General features: G+C 35.9%; 3 protein-coding genes across 3 annotated transcripts in view; 1 reads left to right on the forward strand and 2 right to left on the reverse strand.

Moving 5' to 3' along the window:
- Positions 1-4045, reverse strand: part of LOC109831853 (UPF0261 protein mll9388) — a 17244-nt gene extending 13199 nt beyond the window's left edge. The window contains exons 1-3 of the mRNA XM_020399315.1: positions 3589-4045; positions 1950-2606; positions 1461-1667 (exon numbers count right to left, since the gene is read on the reverse strand). Coding sequence (XP_020254904.1) covers positions 1461-1667; positions 1950-2606; positions 3589-3726 — 1002 coding nt within the window. The 5' untranslated portion in view covers positions 3727-4045. The remainder of the gene's footprint in view (positions 1-1460; positions 1668-1949; positions 2607-3588) is intronic.
- On the forward strand, positions 6546-7307 carry LOC109831424. The gene has a single exon (XM_020398747.1). The coding sequence runs from the start codon at positions 6546-6548 to the stop codon at positions 7305-7307; it is 762 nt and encodes a 253-aa protein (XP_020254336.1).
- On the reverse strand, positions 15684-16690 carry LOC109831854 (heavy metal-associated isoprenylated plant protein 43-like). The gene is made up of 2 exons (XM_020399316.1): positions 16570-16690; positions 15684-16092 (listed from the first exon to the last, which is right to left on the reverse strand). The coding sequence occupies exons 1-2, from the start codon at positions 16652-16654 to the stop codon at positions 15758-15760; spliced, it is 420 nt and encodes a 139-aa protein (XP_020254905.1). The 5' UTR covers positions 16655-16690; the 3' UTR covers positions 15684-15757.

The following is a 16699-nucleotide window of genomic DNA, read 5'->3' on the forward strand; positions in this document are numbered from 1 at the left end:
ACACAGCTAGTCCTACTTGATTACACATTCTAAAGACAATAATCTAAGGACACGTCAATGGTCCACTCATAAAGTTTCCTACCAGCATATGATGTTTACTGGACAAGACTGTCAATTACTCACTTGTATAGGTTCTATTGAAAACCTGCCACCATATAGTACTACATTACTTACTGCCCAGAAAAAAAGTAGCAAGGCTTGTTAAAAATGTTACCAAGGAAATAGTTTATTATGTCTTTCGCGGTGACAAACTCAAGATTTGGATGTTGAATTTGGAAGACTAAGAACTTTGGTTGAAGGATCCAAGCACAGGTAGAAGGTGATTCTCTACCCTGGCAGGACTGAAAGATACTTCGAGGTTTATGATGCCTGAAGTTCTTTTGCAGAGTAAGGAGAATGTTGTGAAATCCGGTCAACAGGGCCAACATTAGTATATCTTTGCTTTATGGCTACAAAAGGGAAGGAATCACAGCTCAATTTCCAATCATGTTAGACACCGCCCAAAGCTGAATAAATAGCATGGACTGCATTACTATTCTGATTTAAAATAAAAAAAAATCATCTATTGATCAAGGTCTTGATGGACAATTATGACGAATGAATTAATTTTACATTCCTTTCTCGACATGTTGCATCAATATTCTTTTGAAGAGTGGTTTACCAATATAAATAAACTTCTCTAGTTTTGACAGAGTAAGAAGTTACATGATAATTAAATGTCTACTAAACACTAAAGTTGTTCATAAGAGGGTTGCACTTCATTACTAAAAAACAATGCCTACAAATGAAGATAGTGCCAAGGAATGAAATTTCTACTTTGTAAAAATAATTAAAATAATACATGAAAAACCAATAGATCTTGATTTACTTATGTATCAATGCTTTATGGCATTAAGTATGTTGAAGTATTTCAAAAGATTCAAACAATAAGCTTATACTATAATTGGTATTCAGGTTAATCCTGTACAGCCTGTGATGGAGATTGATCTCGCATTTTACGATGCAACTTTACACACTAATGAAATGGTATTCAGGTTAAGGCTCCAATTCATGGCAATTGATATGGTTTCTAATCCAGCTCTCTTAAATTATGCTTTTGAATTTTAGGACAAATAATGGTCTATCCTATGAGTGTATGATACATCTCAGATATATTTTCTTATTTAAATTTCAGGGTATGTGGAAAGATGTATTCGAAACCCAGGAATCAATGTGTGCAAGTATCGCATTGCAAGTATCCCATAAGCAGCAGGTAGGTGTGACTCTCCTTTAAAGTATCAATACTTCATAATGTCCATTAACTTGAGTTTATTCGCAAGGTTCACAAATAATATTTCCTAACGCATTGCAGGGACCCATTCACATAAATTATTATTTTTCAGCGATTTTTTGATATTGATCATCACTTGTGAATACAAGAATCAGTTGTAAAATTGCAGTGTCTATAAATAAATACTGACCTGATCATTATGTGCATGAATCTTTCTATCTCTAAACACTGAAGGTATTGTATCCTTAGCTCCAAAGTTTACCATATCTAAGGCCCCTACACTAAGGACCAAAGGGACCTTTTTCTCTATGATGGCATCAAATCGGAAACTATCACAAGCCATAAAACCACCGACTACATAATCAGCAACTTCTGTTGTTGTCACATCCAAAACACCCTACATCCAAAGAACATATGTCAGAACGTGAAGATTTTTCAATAAACTTACAGAAAGATACAAGTTAGTGGCTGCAATCACTTAAGAGTGACTGGAACCTGGATACAGATTGGGAACAGAGGAAATGTTTTCAATGATTAAAATTTTGAAAAATAAAAAGGAATGCAATGCCAACAAATAAGTTACATAAATAATTAGTATGTATTCCTCATGCCTCGTATGCATTATACTTCAAATCCAACATGGTACATTCAGTTCTGCAAGCAATAAAATTAACAAAACCTGTATGAAGCCGTCTCTAACAAGTTCTTCCATTGCTTTTCCGCCAACTCCGGTAGCATGAAATACAAGCGTCTCATACCCTTCCTTCACCAATCTTTCCTTCACAGCAGTAACACATGGAGTTGTAACACCAAACATAGTTATTCCCACAGTAGGTTTACACATCATATCAGCAGAAGCATCATGTACTAGTAGTTTTCCCACAATCATTCCAGCAGCAGCTGCTCCGGCATTAGATAATACAACTTTGCTGACACTATTGATCCCGCAGATATCAACTACCGATGGAAACAATGTTAAATCTGATGTTCCGACATAAGGTTTAGTCTGACCACTGGCCACAGTAGACACAATTAACTTTGGTAGTCCCAGAGGAAGAGATCTCAAAGCCGGAGCAATTAGAGAAGTTCCTCCACTGCCTCCAATGCCTATGGCTCCACCTAGGATGCGATCCTCATAAGCTTTCCTTAGGAAACAACTGAGCGCACTACTCATGACTGCAATTGCTTCACCTCTATCATCCGGAAGCTTGTAAGAGGAATACCTTTCCACATCAATAAGACACGAAAGAATATCTTTTCTATTGATAAAAGGAAGGCCTTCTGGAGGAGGTGTTTCCTTATGACTAATGGAGACGTCAACAATACAAACTTCTACCTGTCATTTCATGATATAAGAGAGTAAGTTGTACGACTTACTAATTGCAGAACAACATAGATATTAACAAATGAGTCAAACTTGAGGTTTTCATATGGTATCAAGCACATAACCAAGAAAACAAAACAAGAAACACTACACTTAGAAAGCACGATATCAAGTTGAGAATGTAAAAAGAAAAATAAACCATTAGACCATCAGATATGATAATTAGCAATGACGCAAATAGTCCTGAAATAAAGAAAATGCTTACTGGTCCTACACTCACGAATAACATGGAATTAAAGATTGAGATTCATCTAGTATATACATATAGTTAAAAAGTGTTTTAGTTATTCAATTCTAAAAGGGAAATTTTGAAATTGTAAAATCATTGATGTTGCTTCAAAATATGTGATGAAGCATCTTATGTTACTGCAGCACTTAGCATTTGTTAAATGTCAAAAATGATTCTCGTCATACTAAGTTCCTTGCAAACTAGAATACTCGTTTACTTCTAGACAAACTATACAAGTTAAAAGAATACAAAGATTACCAAAAAAGAACAATCTTTCTCCAATATATCTGCATTCCTTTTTCCTTCATCTAAATAATGTTGCATCAATCTTTTTTGGTTGGACAAACATGTTCCTTAACAATTTAAACCACATAGTAAACCCCAATCAATTTCAACAAAGAATATACAATATATGAAGGCATGCCCGTGCATGCGCGTGCACGTGCGAGTTGCCACCTCATTTTGCAAAATGAGCTACCAAGGGATATCGATCAAAATTAAACGAATTCAAGCTAGAAAAAAAAACCGATCAAATTAACCAATTTCTAATAAACTGTACACGTTGACGGGGACTAGAAGCAAAATCTAGATACAAAATTCATTAAAAGTGAGCATCTTCCAGTGGTTGACACATCAAACATTTGGTAATCAAGAATTCAATGAAGAGGGAAAGAAAAAAGAAAAAATCGGATATCGATCCATCACCTTGATCGGAGAACCTCTGGAGAAAGTGGAGATATCGGATCTGACGCGATCCGATAAGAACCGCAGCTGCATCGAGCATTCGTATCGCGGTTCGCGATGCAGAATACGCGCAAAAGGTCCTTCTGCGCTCCCCGCCATTAAAAGATCTTGAATTAGGGTTTCTTCTTCCTGGAGCTCCCGAGGAGCGGGCGGGTGCTCAGTCGAAGCGAAGGATGAGAGTTACGTTGTCCCTTCGGAGGAGAATACGATGGAGGCGAATCATTCCTCGTTGTGACACGTTTCCGTATGTTAGGTGGGGCCTACGCTGACTCGATTCGGACGGGACGAGGACCGCCAACCTTCCTCAGACCATCTCCAACGCGACGCCAATTTGCCGCAAACCGCTATTTGCTCCGGAGCTCCAACGCAGCGCCATTCTCCGCTGCATTTTAGCGGGGATGAACAGCGCGACGCTATATTTGGCGTGGGTCTTTGGCCTGTGACGGGGACGTCGATATCCGTGGACTACCTGGCAATCAGATCTGATCCAGAAAATCGGACAGAGCTTCGTCGATCCGCGAGAGATCTAGAAACTTTGAAGCGCCTATCTCGGATAAAGCGAGATATTTGCTCTTCTTAGGATTACCGGCGAAGGGTAATGCTAAGGAACGGATACGGGTGATGAAGAATTCCCTTGGCGCGCTCGATCTAATTCAAATATAAATTACATATCTGAAATACATAACATATAAAAACTGACACACATAATATAAAACTTCATTAAAATAAAACATAAAATACAAACTAAACATGGTGACGTTACTTAAGATGGACAAGCAACTCTCAATAATCTGGTAGATCGGGGCCAGAGTGTCCAATATCATTGAAATAATTGCCAAAATTAGAAGCAGACCCTTGTTCTTGTTGATTTCTTTTTTGTATTATTTTAATCTGTTGAGCTCGAACGTACTCACGCACGTTTGGATCAGCAATGGAATTCAAATCTTTCATTATAATTTTCCATTCATCTCTATCTTTTTTCATGGCTATCTTTTCTCGTTCGATATCAAATGCTTCTTGCCTGTCCAAGCTCGCCTTGTCTAACCTGTCTATAAGTCGGTTGTTGGAGGTCTCGATGGATTCCACTACGCTTGACTCATGATCATCATTTTTTCTTTTCAATTTGGCTTTTTTACCCCAATAGGTCGTTCAGATGGAGTAAACGATGACAGCCCAGGAGATGTTGATATAGGAGATTCCGGAGTGGGATTATCTGATTGTGACGAGTCGAAGTTCACACTTTGGGGTTGTCTTCGACCAACTTGTCTTGCTATGGGGACATCATCTTTAAATTTTTCGAAATTTTTAACCATATATTCCAGACATGATCAAATTTGAAACCTTTTTTGTACTTTGGTTCTTGCATAAATAACATCTTTGCTCGAACTAACTGCAAATTGTAATGAACATCAAGTTATGTTTTTCAACAATAATAATAAATTTCAAACGATAATTAATAGAATACTTACAATATCTTCATCTGAAGCACCACTTGGATTCAGATTCTCTACTTGTCTCAAGCACGCATTCAATTTCCTTACTTCATTACTTATGATTTCCATTCGAGAACGAATTGATCGGCTCGTACGCACATCAGAATTTTGGTCTCGAAGTTCATTATATTTGTCCTCCACACGAGACCAAAATGCATCTCGAGACTGGTTTCTACCGATAATAGGGTCTTGAGAAATATCCAAGAATACTTGACAAAGGAGCACATCTTCAGTAATAGTGTATCCAAATGATCGAACAGACATTTCTTTTTGTAAAAAGCGGTTGGTTTGGAGATTAGAAATACTTTGAAGAAATACTTCGAATTGAGTGGCTTGAAGTAGAAACCGTGAATGTTATTTATAGCCAATCCAAATTTGTTTTTTTTTTTTTGTTTGAATTTGAATTTGTCGGTGGTCAACATTTGAAATTGAATCGTTATGGACAAACTGACCAGCTTTACACATTGTCCAACGTTGTCGGTGGGAATCATTTTTTTAAAAACTGATCAGCTTTACACATTGTCCAATGTATACACAGCTCAGCTTTCCTTAAATTTTGTAAAAGCTTTGTACGAGTGGGGATCATTTTTTGAAAACTGATCAGTTTTACACATTGTCCAACGTATACACAGCTCAGCTTTCCTTGAATTGTGTAAAAGCTTTGTACGAGTGGGAATCATTTTTTGAAAACTGATCAGCTTTACACATTGTCCAACGTATACACAGCTCAGCTTTCTTTGAATTGTGTGAAAGCTTTGTACGAGTGGGAATCATTTTTTTGAAAACTGGTCAGCTTTACACATTGTTCAAGTATACACAGCTCAGCAAAGTTTTATAAATAGCATACTAGATTAGGTACATCCACACAATTATTCGTTGTTGTGTTAAAATTATTATTCTCTATTTCTGCATACCTCAATCATTCTTTTCTTACTCCAAAAATGAATTTCGATGTTGGAGGTCCATCATATTTATCATCATCTTCATCTTCGGATGATGATAATTTTCTGTCCAATATCATTGCAGAGATTGATGAAACCGAAGAAGTAATTTGTGAGTACATCAACAACAACATGATCATCGCTAACAATTTATGTCAACAAAACTACCAACTGATCCATGGTGGCTCGATTCCTGTGAAAGCTTTATACGAGTGGGAATCAATTTTTAAAATCAGGTCAGCTTTACACATTGTCCAACGTATACACAACTCAGCTTTCCTTGAATTGTGTGAAAGCTTTATACGAGTGGGAATTAATTTTTGAAACCAGGTCAGCTTTACACATTGTCCAACGTATACACAGCTCAGCAAAGTTTTATAAATAGCATACTAGATTAGGTACATCCACACAATTACTCGTTGTTGTGTTAAAATTATTATTCTCCATTTCTGCATACTTCAATCATTCTTTTCTTACTCCAAAAATGAATTTCGATGTTGGAGGTCCATCATATTTATCATCATCTTCATCTTCGGATGATGATAATTTTCTGACCAATATCATTGTAGAGATTGATGAAACCGAAGAAGTAATTTGTGAGTACATCAACAACAACATGATCATCGCTAACAATTTATGTCAACAAAACTACCAACTGATCCATGGTGGCTCGATTCCTGGTCATGCAGTGATCAATCGCGATCGAGAAAATGCGCATCAGAATTTGGTCATAGATTACTTTGTCGATAATCCACGTTTTGGAGAAGATATGTTTCGTCGTCGATATCGGATGTCAAGAAGTTTGTTCATTCGTATTGTTGATGCAGTGAAAGATCATGACCATTACTTCCAACAACGAAGTGATGGACTTGGTAGAATGAGATTATCACCGTTACAAAAAGTAACAGCTGTTTTTCGCATGTTGGCATACGGTCTACCAGCTGATGCTACGGACGAATACGTTAAAATAGGTGAGTCAATAACAATTGAAAGTATGAAAAGATTTTGTCGTGCTATAGTGGAGATATTCGCAGAGCGGTATCTACGAACACCTAACGCTAACGATATTGCTAGGCTACTTTATATTGGTAAAAAACGTGGTTTTCCAGGAATGTTAGGAAGTCTTGATTGTATGCATTGGAAATGGAAAAATTATCCAACAGCATGGTCTGGGCAATACACAGGACGTAGTGGGTCACCAACTATTATCCTTAAAGCTGTGGCAGATTATGATCTTTGGATATGACACGCATATTTTGGTATGCCAGGCACCAATAATGATATCAGTGTGCTGGAGTCATCTAATCTTTTCTCTAACCTAGCTCAAGGTATTGCTCCTCCCGCTCACTATGTTATTCAAGGAAAAGAGTATAATATGGGTTATTATTTAGCTGATGGTATATATCCGAAATGGGCTACTATTGTACAAACAATCCAACAGCCATAAGGTAGGACTCAATTTATTGCACGTTACGGAAAAATCAAGGATAAAGATGCCCATATTGCGCTTCGTAATGCATTGATAGATCATCTATGGGAGGAATACACTAATTCAGATAGTTAAGTGCATACTAAATTTGTAATTTTTATATTGTTGTTAATGTTTAATTATTTTCTTGTATTTTATTTTCTGTTGTGTTCTTGAATGTAATATTTTGGTAATATCAATAATAAAAATATAATATTTTAGCAATCAAGTTATTTTAATTAATAAAATAATATTTTATTGTTTTATTAGTTTAACTTTTTAAATAATAAATCATTTTGTTTGGAAAATATGTGAAAAAATAAAATTTGATATGTGGGGTTAATTGTTGAAATAGTTAAAAATATAGGGAATAAAAAATAATAATATAAAAGTAGATAAAAAGAAAGATACTGAGAATATTCTTTTTTGGTGCAAAAAATGGTGCAGTGGGTTGGAGATGAATTACTGTTAGATGTGACTTTTGTACCATTTTGGTGCAAAATTTGCACCATTTTGGTGCAATGGGTTGGAGATGCCCTCAACTGATGATGCCTGCCATTATTTAGTACTAGTGTGAACACCTTGCGAAGCACCCGCTACAGTAATCCATGTTTTTAACTGCTACGGTAATCTTTTTGGATTGATATAATATCCTGCATTTGCTACAGTATTCACGTGTGCTACAGTAATATTTTTTTAAAAAATCTCATCGTCATGTTTCATGTTTGCTACAGTAAATGTTATTGTGGTATTTACTGTAACATGAATAGTGAATCTTGGGTTCTCCCATTTGTGTAGAGGAGTAGATTTAATATTAGATTTGGGTTTAAGGGTGATTTTGGTAATCTAACCTAATCTAATACTATCATAAAAAATTCACTCAAATAAATATGCAACCTAATTTAATTAATTAAATCATCAAATGTAATAATTACACAAAACCATACCCCTTCCAATCAATTATGTAACATCTTATAAACTTTACTATGTGCACTAAAATATAGAGGGTGAAGTATTAAACCAAATTGTTTGCTCTAAATTCCAAAGGTTGAGTTATGGCTTTCTCTCTCAATTAAAATCGGCTAATTAAATTATGGAGAGTTAATTAATTTTAAAGGTGGAGACGTGGCGTTTACGCTTCCTCAATTAAAATCTATTAGAATGGAGAGTGCTTGGAATTCCAAAGGTGGAGTTGCATCTTTCTCTCTCAATTAAAATCAGTTTGATCATGATGAGTGCTTGGGATTAGAGGTGACTCTCACAATGTTTGTTTAGCTCGATTTTGAGCAACGGCAGCTGAGCCAATTCCAATATCCGTTTGGGGTCACTTGCTACTGAAACTCGGGCCACTTGAATGCAATCACTTGCAACCTCTCATTCTTCACAATTTCTTTATCTCTCATAATCAACAGGAATCAAATCTCACATAAAACTTATAACTTTACCTTTGAATTTATCCTAGGTTTCAAATTTGCAACCAGAATCACAAGATTAGTTGTCGGCGAGCTTACGAAAGATAATGGAGAAGCTAGCGAATGATCACAATTGAACAGAAGAGTGTGTACCTCAATAACCAGGTTAAAATTAGACATTCTTAAAAAAATTGGGTTGATTGTCAGCAAAAGAAATATTTTTCACTTTTTAATTTATTACAGATAGCCAACAACCTCAACGTCAGAGTATACGAAAGCCAATACGGAGCCCTGCAAGATCAATAGCTTGTTGGAATTGTGAGTTAAGGAGTTGAGAACCAAAACAAAAGTATGTTCTATTATATAAACTGAAATTTCTGATTTAGTTGATCCATAATATTGTTTGATGTTTAAGAAAAGCTCTCTTAGTTACATATAGATATACTAGGCGATGGAATTCTGGCTATGTGTGGTTCAAGCTCTGGAATGATGATGTCAAGGACTTCTTTGCTTATGTGTCCTTTTCAAATTACTTTGTTATTACAAAAAAATAGGTTGTAGCTGAAATTCAAAAAAGTTTTTCTTCCACATATACCCTCAAATTTAGTGAATTTGCATCTTTAAAAAGAATAGTGCTAATTAAACTATTCATCTAAAACTACCCCGACCCCAAGCAACTATAGAAAGAAGTATTTTGATTTGACCAATCAAATGATAAGGATGAGAAGGGGAGCAACAATCAGGTATCAACATTTTTGTAGTTAAAGCAGAGATTTTTTTCTAATAGCCCAAATTGAATCTTTTTGGAAAATGTTTTTCCCTTTTCTTTTGGACCATATGTATGATAACATGATTTCATCTCTCGTACTAAGAGAAAATCAATTACATCATTTTTTAACCATGAAACTTTTGTCTTTCATCTTCTTTGCAAGAACCTTAGGACAGGATGGACTTGCGAGCAAATACAAAGTTTTGAGGGACTAATATATAACTACTGAAAATTTCAGGACTAATATCTAGATAACCCTAACTATTTAGTTGTGTAACTATAGTTGTTCTCTTTAGTTTACCACTGCGAATTGAATGTTTATCATGTTTTTTTCGCAAGTCATATTGGAAAGAACTATTGTAAGTTTTGTCATATAATTATATTGATGCATGCCTAGAAACAACAGTTACATCTATGTATGTCCAAAATCAAATACTATTTGTATGCGTATACCCATAGTCCAGGTTGTGATGAACAAATTTTTTAAAGTGAAATAGACTTTTCTATGTGTTACTAGGTACGTATAAACTACTACAAAAGCTACATATTTTGTTTTGCATCATATATATAATCTATCTACATAATATATTACTACAACAATATTATTATTTTTGTTCTCAATATCGATTAGTTCTACACGTATTTCATGCTCAGCCTTAGAAGCCAATAACAACGAATCGGTTAAAAAAAGTATTTATCCTTATTCACATTGATTCCTAGACCATTGTGTTTGCGTCGAGAACAAATTTTATTGCAGAATTCATTATAAACATTTATCAATTACAATGGAAACAAAAGAGTGAGCTTTGTGCTTTGTAAAACTTCTCTTTACAATAAAACAAGATTAAGAGTATTCTCTAGAAACACACGCATGAACGTTATCGTTCGCTACTTGCATGGAATCTTTGCATGTACCGGAGGTGCGTTAGCCCGTGAACGACCGAATTATAAATCCAAGTTGAATCGTGAAGAAGGCTTTGGGGTCGATGTTTCATTTGAGAAATAAGGACAGAAGTGGATATCTCAACAATGTAAGATAAAACACTCTTCTCAAGATCAAGTCAAAGCTTAGATCTCGAGGAAACGCCGAAGGCTCTTGAGGGTGCTTGAAAACAATGAAGACTCTCTCTCTTACTCAAAATTCGCCAAAAAGCTCAAGTCTCTGCCTAGAATCCGCTTGGTCCTCGTGCATATGGGTGCTAAGGAAGTATTTGTAGCCTTTAGAAACTGTTTCTGAAGATAAGAAGTCGAAACAAACTTTATCCATCAACTCCTATTTCAGAGATAGTGCCTACTGTCTCGGAAGAATTGGTCATTCCATGCAGTTTTGTAACCGACATTCAATCTGTTAAATACCGTAATTTCTGAGAATTATGGGTGAGTTTTCAGTTTGTAACAGCCTCTCCGTGTTTATGGATGTTCCAGAGTAGTTATGGAGTCACGTGGTCCCCACAAAAAAGTCACAAAATCATTAGAAAACACGAGGAACTATCCTGCAGTTGGCAGGACAGTTCTTACTATCTCGCATTTTCGAGACAGTCTACACTGTCTCGGTTATGCGAGATAGTGTATACTGTCTTGATAACTGTGAGACAGTTCCAGTCCCTTTTGGCTATTGTTTTGTGTTCTCCTTGGCTTCCTTTTGTATCGGATGATCATCTCTGACTTAGATGATGATGTTCTTCGTCTTCTTTTCATCTTGAGCTGAGTTTGGGGCTTTATAGGTAATTTTTGCTACCTAGAGATACATCCTCCAAAGATTTCAGCCTCCTTAGTATTTTATTGAGGAGTCTGGAATACTTTGGATAAGATAAGCCCTGTTTTTAGTCTCTTCAGTATTTTATCGAGAAGACTATGTAGAAGGACCCGTGAGTGGTTTCAGTTCCTTGACTTCTTCATTCTTTAGGCTCCTCAGTATTTTATCGAGTAGTCTGAAATACTTCTGGTATTATGACGTCGTTGACCATTGTCCTTCAGCCTAGTTAGTATTTTATCGGGTAATCTAAAATACTTTCGGTATAATGACGTTGCTGATCATTCTTGAAATCTGGAACTGAAGTTGGTGTGTTGATACTTGAATTAGCTCGTGTCATTGAGTTGATGTTGAACTGATCATCTTTGTCAGGAGCTCATAGCCGATTTACAATTGATCTCCCAGGGACAATTTTGAAATTGAATTATTTTGAGCCTAATCTTGACGTAACTGCTAGTGTGTGGTAGGACATTGGATTCTATTTTAATGTAAATATAGTTTATACTCATACGTAGCTAGAGTCTACACAGTTTAAGCTCTTAAGATGTTGGAGCGCGGAAAAGCAGTTTATACTCATATACTCCTCGGAGTTTTAGGGAGTAGTTTAACCAAATATACATGTCAGAGGTTCATGGAGAAGCAGTTTATACTCGTATACTCATCAGAGTGAAAAGAGCAAGCTGAGAATGCATCGGATGCTTGTCAGGTTGAGCCCTTTGTGTGAGATTTGATTGTAGGACCAGCCGTTGGTGCTGATACGACTACAATCTCAAAGGCTATTGAACATCTCAAGGACATCAAAATACGTTCAAGGCTTCTTTTGAAATGGAATTCATCAAATCCTCGGATCCAATGATTGTGTAGACTTTGGCTGGACTTGAGGCTACCCCGGGTGCTCAAGTCACGAGACTAACTGATGAAGCCGGTACGTCAGTGACTATTAAATCTGAATAGCCTTCCGCAACTCACAAGGTTGATTTAGCAGTGTTATGGAGGAGGAGGTTACCAAGGCTTTGAATACCACCGCAGACTCTATAAAAGCTGATTTGAAGGTGGAGTTTGCGCGAGTTTTGTGAAGAGATGCTCTCTGAGCTAAAAGAGCAAATCCATTGTCGCAAGCTACTTATCTAAGCATAATAGGATTTTTGGCAAACCCTCAGCCATTAACGAATTTGATGAGCCCTTACCGACTACCGTTTGAAACTAATGAATCAAAGTTTCAGCAGAAGCGAAAGGAATACCCTTCTTGTTTAACGTGGGGTCTTTGGTAGCGATAGGATGCCTCCCTTAGTGCCGGAACCGAGTTTGCTTCACTTGGATGATCCGAGCAAAGTTGCAGACAAACTTCAGTGTGCAGTAGAAGCTCGTGTTGACCGAGTTCGAGTTCTCGAGCTTAATGGTTGTTAAGGCCGAAAGCTAGAAGAAGATGCTACAGTGCAGGGACTATGCAAAGAGCGGGACGCCAGTCAACTGAGAAGTGAGCTAATCAGCCAAAGAGCGAACCCCTTTAACGTAGCCAGGAGTGTCTCTTAAATAGAGAAGAGACAACATGGTTATTCTCTTGAATCATGAGATATGACCATGCACTGTTGAGAGATGCCACGCCTCTCACTTATACTGTGAGCGGCTGCTTGATGGGCTCGGAGTACTGTACTCCTCCCCCTTCACGTTGTGAGAAATGGGAAGGTCCATCCCTGTACGTGACATCATAGCCGCCTAGTACTCTGGCAAGTTTGGATAGTTTGTTGATCGCCTGACTGATTGCTTGGACGTGAAGTCAAGCTCAGCGCTTGAATGAACTTTACTCGTGCAGACGAGTCAAGTATGCAAGCGAGCTTCTGATCATCTGGTCATGCAGGTGAGCTTGACGATTGTGTGGATTTGATTTGTGCCGTCGAGTCAAGCACGCGGGCGAGCTTTGTTCGTGCTGGCGAACTCAACTCTTGAGTGAGTTTGACTCGTGCTGGCGAGTTTTATTGATCTTCCCGTTGTTGAGGCAATTTTTATATCCTACATCCTCGAAACTATATTACTGGTGACATGTTTTTGATGAGTGGGTTTTATGCAAAAAAATCCATCAGCACTGGCCGGAACAGTAACTCTGGCCAAATTTAAGGGCTATATGACACCGGAGTCTATAAAATATAGCAATCTGTCAAAATTAAAAATATATACCAATATGTCACCAAGTGTCTACAAAATATACCAATCTGACCATTTTGCCCTTACATTTATGTACCTTTAGCTTTCATTTTATGTGTCGTTGTGACCATAAGCAATGTAAGCTACAAATTATTAGAGAAGATTATTTGCTTATAAACCATGAGCAATGTAAGCTATACATTATTCGAAAAGATTATTCACTCATATAGCAATCATTTTCTTCAATGTCTCAAATATAATTATAACAGATGACATAAAATTCTTATGAAGTAAAAAAGAAAAGGGAAAAAATCTTCTATCTTAATCCTTAATGACCGTAGAATAAGAAACCCATCATCATTTCAGAAAACATCTCCATAAGTTTACAAAGATAACCACATTGAACTATTAGGTTGCTCAATTCTTATTATTTTAAAATTAATTCATCAAATCATTGAAAAAGCTATTACATCCACAATTATTAAGTTATTGTGATAACAACTTCCCCAATCAAGAGTTAAAAAAAGCAATTAGAGGGAAATTAGTCCCTCAAATTGCTAATTATACCATTAATTTGAATGACTAATTTTAAATAACTTCAGATTGAGGTGCCTAACAATAATAATTTCAATGCTTTGATGGTCTAATTTCAAAATATGAAAGGTTTAAGGGACTACCAAAAAAAATACTTCAATCAATTAATTTTTGTTAATACTTAACTAATCCCATAATTTGGTATCAATCAATTGGTTAATATTTACAGTACAATGCATATTATGTTTACAATGCTAATGTGCTCTAAGCTTCTTTCTACTCTTTAGTTGTTTACCAATTAGATCAATTTTTATTAATTGGTTTTGAATGGAGAGAGAGCTTTAATTCGGAAGTTTAAGCTTCTTTATAATCTTTAGTTGTCAACCAATTCTAATTAGATTAATTTTTTATTAATTAGTTTTGAATGGAGAGAGCTTTAATTCAAAAGTTTAATTTTAATTTAATAGCTTTAGTTGATAACCAATTATAATTAGGATAAGAATGTTAATATTGAAAAGGATTAGGGGTAAAATTGACCAATGAAAGTTTTTTAAGAACTCCCACTTTTAAAAGGAGTATATATATATATATATATATATATATATGAAGTATGATGTTAACGCCGTTTATGATAATTTTCAATAACTAGGTTTTCTATTTAACTACGAAACTTTAAAGTGTTTTGTGCAGAACATGCCAAAATTCAGGGTTTATAGTGAAATTTACCCTTTCTAACATGTATCAATAGTCATATTGTACCTATGTTTAGTAATCATTAGTTTTCTTGAACTATAATGGTCTTCTTAGTGAGGTAATGCACAAAGACTTCCTCTTTACCGTGTTTTATTATTATTATTATTACTGGTATGTCACACGTGCATTGCATAATGCACGATACAGGTATAGATTAATATATGTTTTTAAATTAGTTTTTAATGGTAAATTTATAATTTAGACGATAAGTTTTTGGGGTTATCTCAAAAATCAAAGCTTTAAGGATCCACTCTCATATAGTATCAGCATAAGATTCCTATAAATAAATGACTACGAAAGAGATTGAATAGAGATTGAATATCCGTACAATCCAAACTCTGCAAATTTTACATAATGGTCTGTTTTAGATTATAAATTTAAGGATATTTTAATGTTATCTAATTTCTTATATTGCTAAATTGAGTACACATCATTTTTATCTAATCATCAATATCTTGTAATTAAACTTTCCTATTGACTCTTCATCTCTTCAAATAATTTGATTATCCATCGTCCTAAATTTTTTTCCTAGAAGTTACTCGTTATTGCTCAATTTCTCCTTTCATGGGAGTCCAAATCAAAATAGTTAGCTATTACATTAGCATGATGTACATAATTTATACAACATTAGGCACGGTTCTATGGTATAACTACAAGCAAGTTCTCTATTCTTATAAACAAAGAACACGAAGAAATTATTGGTCAAACATTTCTCATATTTAGCTTAGTCAAGACGAAAATTGTGTCTTTTCTACGTGCATAAAGAGGCATTTGCATGGTATAATAGATCAATCTCGTGTGACATAGGCATGTGAACATCACTTATATCGAAGAAACAAAATCTAAAGAAGTTTTTGCACCAATTTTACATGAGTGTGCAAAACTGTGGAGTTTCCTCATGGCACGCGATGTACCTTGGAGGCACACAAGCTGTGCAGTTCCAAGGGCATCCTGAGAAACAAACTGGAGGATACGAAGGGCATGGAGCTGGCTTCGAAGGCTCTGCAGGTTTAGGCTTCGAAGGCTCTGCAGGTTTAGGCTTCGGAGGTTCTGCAGGTTTAGGCTGTGCAGGTGGACCAATGGTTACAATTTCAGCGGATTTGCAAACTTTTCTCAATCGTTTGATCACGTCCATTGGGTCAGCAGTACCGATGACCGTCATCGTGTTCTTCTCAGAATCAATTTCCATCTTATCTATACCTGCACATGAATCACAGGTCAACATAGCAAAAATTTAGTAACTTGCTTTATATATGACATGTTTAATTTGGATAATTTTGTATGCATGCATGCACTTTTCAATTTTATCAGAAGAAGAGTGTTTTGGATAATTCATGTCGACTCCGTGTAGTCAGTGCAGGGGGTTTAATTTGTACAATTTCAAAAGTTTGGGAGGTTGTCTCTGATTCATAAAGTGTGAGGGGTTCTGGTGCAAAACACGCCAAAGTTCAGGGGTGTATTTTTAAGAAACTTATACCCTTTCTAAATATGTAGCCGTATATTATCACACATGCAGTACTATATCATGAGTTTCATTTTACTTTCTCTTTACCTTTCTCTCCAAGCTCACAGTTTTAAATGCTCAACATGTAACTAGCCAGTTTACTTAGAAGCAGGACTAATGATTTCAGTTATTCAAATGATCTGAAGCAAGTTTCTCCATTAAAAAAATTTTACCTTGTAGCTTAGAGACAACTTGAAGAAGCTTCTTCTTACAACATTGGCTAGTGATATGAACCTTGATTACCATCTTCTTCTCCATGCTCTCTCTCTCTCTCTCTCTCTCTCTCTCTCTCTCTCTCTCTCT

The sequence above is a fragment of the Asparagus officinalis genome, chromosome 2 (assembly GCF_001876935.1).
Source record: "Asparagus officinalis chromosome 2, Aspof.V1, whole genome shotgun sequence".
In the NCBI taxonomy this organism is placed as follows: domain Eukaryota; kingdom Viridiplantae; phylum Streptophyta; class Magnoliopsida; order Asparagales; family Asparagaceae; genus Asparagus; species Asparagus officinalis.